At 40.3% G+C, this 2852-nt stretch overlaps 1 protein-coding gene across 2 annotated transcripts in view; it reads right to left on the minus strand.

Moving 5' to 3' along the window:
* Nucleotides 1-2852, minus strand: part of ATP6V1H (ATPase H+ transporting V1 subunit H) — a 113076-nt gene that overhangs the window by 62461 nt on the left and 47763 nt on the right. For both annotated transcript variants that reach the window (XM_004697555.3, XM_004697556.3), the window contains one exon: nucleotides 758-950. In XM_004697555.3, the coding sequence (XP_004697612.1) occupies nucleotides 758-950 (193 nt within the window). The remainder of the gene's footprint in view (nucleotides 1-757; nucleotides 951-2852) is intronic.

Here is a 2852-nt window from a genome sequence, read left to right on the forward strand (position 1 = left end):
TGTTCGCACAGGCTCGTGTAAGCACTGGTTTTTTTGAAGGGGGATAAATATAATCCTATCACAGCCAGCTTTTTACTTCAACATTGATTTTGAAATGTCCTTTTCACACAATGAATACAATGCCATTCCTCTTGATTTTGTTATTCCCAGGATAGTAAATCATATGATTTTCTAATTCAAAATGGCCAGCACCAGTCTAGTTCAGCTCAATAATGTCTAGGATATCTAACGCTACACATTCTTTTTCACTTCTGATGACTTCCAATTTTCTTAAATTCATACTTCACACATCTTTCTAGCAGTCTCAAAAATAAAAATATTTTAATTTCAAATATCGAATATCCTATATTTGAAATACAAATACAAATTAAATCTAATAAAACAAAATCCACACCAACTAGTTGATTCCAACTCTATGGAAGGCTATAAATCTTCACAAGGGCAGACTATCAACAAACTGTCAGAATGTAATTCAGCAAAAAGACACTTCTATTGGAATATCATAAATTACATTTCTTTATAATATTCTATAAACTCACACATTTCATCTATTCAAATGGCTTCCTCCCACCTAGCCCACTGCCCACTCATGCCACAAATTCATATTAATCAGTAGTATTTCACTCTGCCTACCCAGACTCACAGTTTCATAAACTACATGGAGAATAAGTGACTTTCCCCCACCTGTTAAAACCCTCACATGCACTACTCGGTGAAAACGCTTGGCACACAAACAAAGAAATCACAGACCACTTACACGAAATGCTGCAAGAATAATCCTTGTTACTTTCTCTTTGACAGACTCTTGAAGGATGTCAGACAGAACAGGAATGATGTTGTAGCGCCGCAGGTGTTCGCACATTTGAGGACTGAACGCCAGGAGCCAGATTGAAAATATCATTTGATATTGGAGTTGGAAGCCACACTTGTTACTCAAAACTCCCATTATGCTGAAAAGAAACATATATTTAGAGAATACTTTTAACAATAATAAGCATAAGAACAAAGAATTGATTTTTATGTTTTGACACAAACAGAGTAAGTCTTATTATGTTCACAATCTTTTCTGCCAACTGTGAAAAGCAGCTAGATACACGTGCTCATAGAATGCTGTTTGCACCTCAATTCTGTTTAATCCTCTCTCCAAAAGTCTTGGGACCTCGAGCAGCAACAACTGCAGGGAGCTGAAGAGAAAGGTGACAGAGGCTCGGACTAGGACTCCGGGGATGGTAGGAAAAGCATGAGACAGAAGCGAAAATCATCACCATTTGGCAACAAGGAGATAGTCTTGGTGAAATCAAATGTCTTTTGACTTTGCATCTAGGCAACTAAAAGGATTGTTTTCGCTTTAAAATATGTAAGAAACTCAAGAGGAAAGCGAATTTTGGGAATAATGAGGGCAACAAATGTACAGATGTGCTTTACCCAATTGATCTATGTATTGTGATGAATTGTATGAGCCTCAAATTGATTTAAAAAATATATATGTAAGAAACTCAAGTCAGAAAAGAGGGGATGCGTTTGGAGGAAAGCTATGATAGATACATATCTGACATACCCATCACCGAGTTTAAGGATCAGAAAAGACCTTACAACAGTTTCTAGATGAACTTCTCAGTTTTCTCACAAGGAAACTGGAAAAGCGACACTGAAATGCAAAAGCAGCACCAAGGAGAGAGTATATATAATTGAAGGCGAGAGCTCGAGAAAGTCCTGTGGGGAGTGCCTACCTTCAGACAGCGATGGACAGAAATCCCCAAGTAACAGTAAAATAGCATGACCACAGAGGTGCAGAGAAGTAAGAGGTAGTGTACTGCTACAGAAGGAGCCCTGGTGGCGTCGTGGTTACACGTTGGCCTGCAACAGCAAGGCCGGTAGTGTGGAAGCTTCTAGCCACTCTGCAGGAGAAAGATGGGCCTTCCCACTCCTGTAAAGTTTCTAGCGTTTCTACGCCTGTAAAGGTGGAACTCTCAGGGGCAGGTCTACCCTGTCCATTAGGGTTGTTGTGAATCAGCAACCACCTAATGGCAGTGAGCTGAGTTCTTTAGGTACTGCTGCAGAAGCCCAGGCTGAAAGTCTGCAAAGGAGTGTGGTCCACAGTAATGCAGAAATGCTAAAAATAGTAAAAAAAAAATTCCACAAGCTGTGTAAACCCACTGAAAAAATAAGTGAGTTATCTATAAATATAGAGTAAGCAAGAAACCCTGGTGGCGGTGTGGTTACGAGTTGGGCTGTGATCTGCACAGGCAGCAGTTTGAAACCACCAGCAGCTGTGAGGAGGAAAACCGGAGCTCTCTTCGTCTGTAAAGTCAGAGTCCCAGACACCTACTGGGGTGGCTGTGAGTCAGCCATGACTTGATGGCAGTGAGCTTGGTTTGGTTACAGAGGAAACAAAACAAAACACCCTCGTGAAGCAAAATAAACTTCCCTGTTTACCAGAATAAGGAAAGGATACCTTTAGGGACAAGACCTGATCTCATTTCCAAAATTTCCTGGATTTTTTGGTTTGTATTATATTGTTTGGGCTTTGCTTGTTCATAGTAGAGTGTATCTCAGAGGTGTGATGTCTTTGGAGGTCACCCTCTTGAAGCTGTGTTCTGTGCTTTTCTGGTTTTCAGTATATGAAATCCAGGACTGATGAACCTCTAGGGACAGCAAATAGAATAAGGAGATCGGGGGGAGGGGGTACAATGCTGGTGGGGGGAGGGGGCAAAAGGTAACCAATGTCAAGGAGTTTATGTAGAAAAACACGGTTGGAAACTGACTGTGGTAGCAACTGTACAATTCTACTTGACATGCTTGAAATATGGAATGATATGTTATATGTGTTAAATCCCAACTAATAAAAAAAA

The sequence above is a fragment of the Echinops telfairi genome, unplaced genomic scaffold, assembly GCF_000313985.2.
Source record: "Echinops telfairi isolate 266 unplaced genomic scaffold, ASM31398v2 ScPeMD7_1;HRSCAF=3_0, whole genome shotgun sequence".
In the NCBI taxonomy this organism is placed as follows: domain Eukaryota; kingdom Metazoa; phylum Chordata; class Mammalia; order Afrosoricida; family Tenrecidae; genus Echinops; species Echinops telfairi.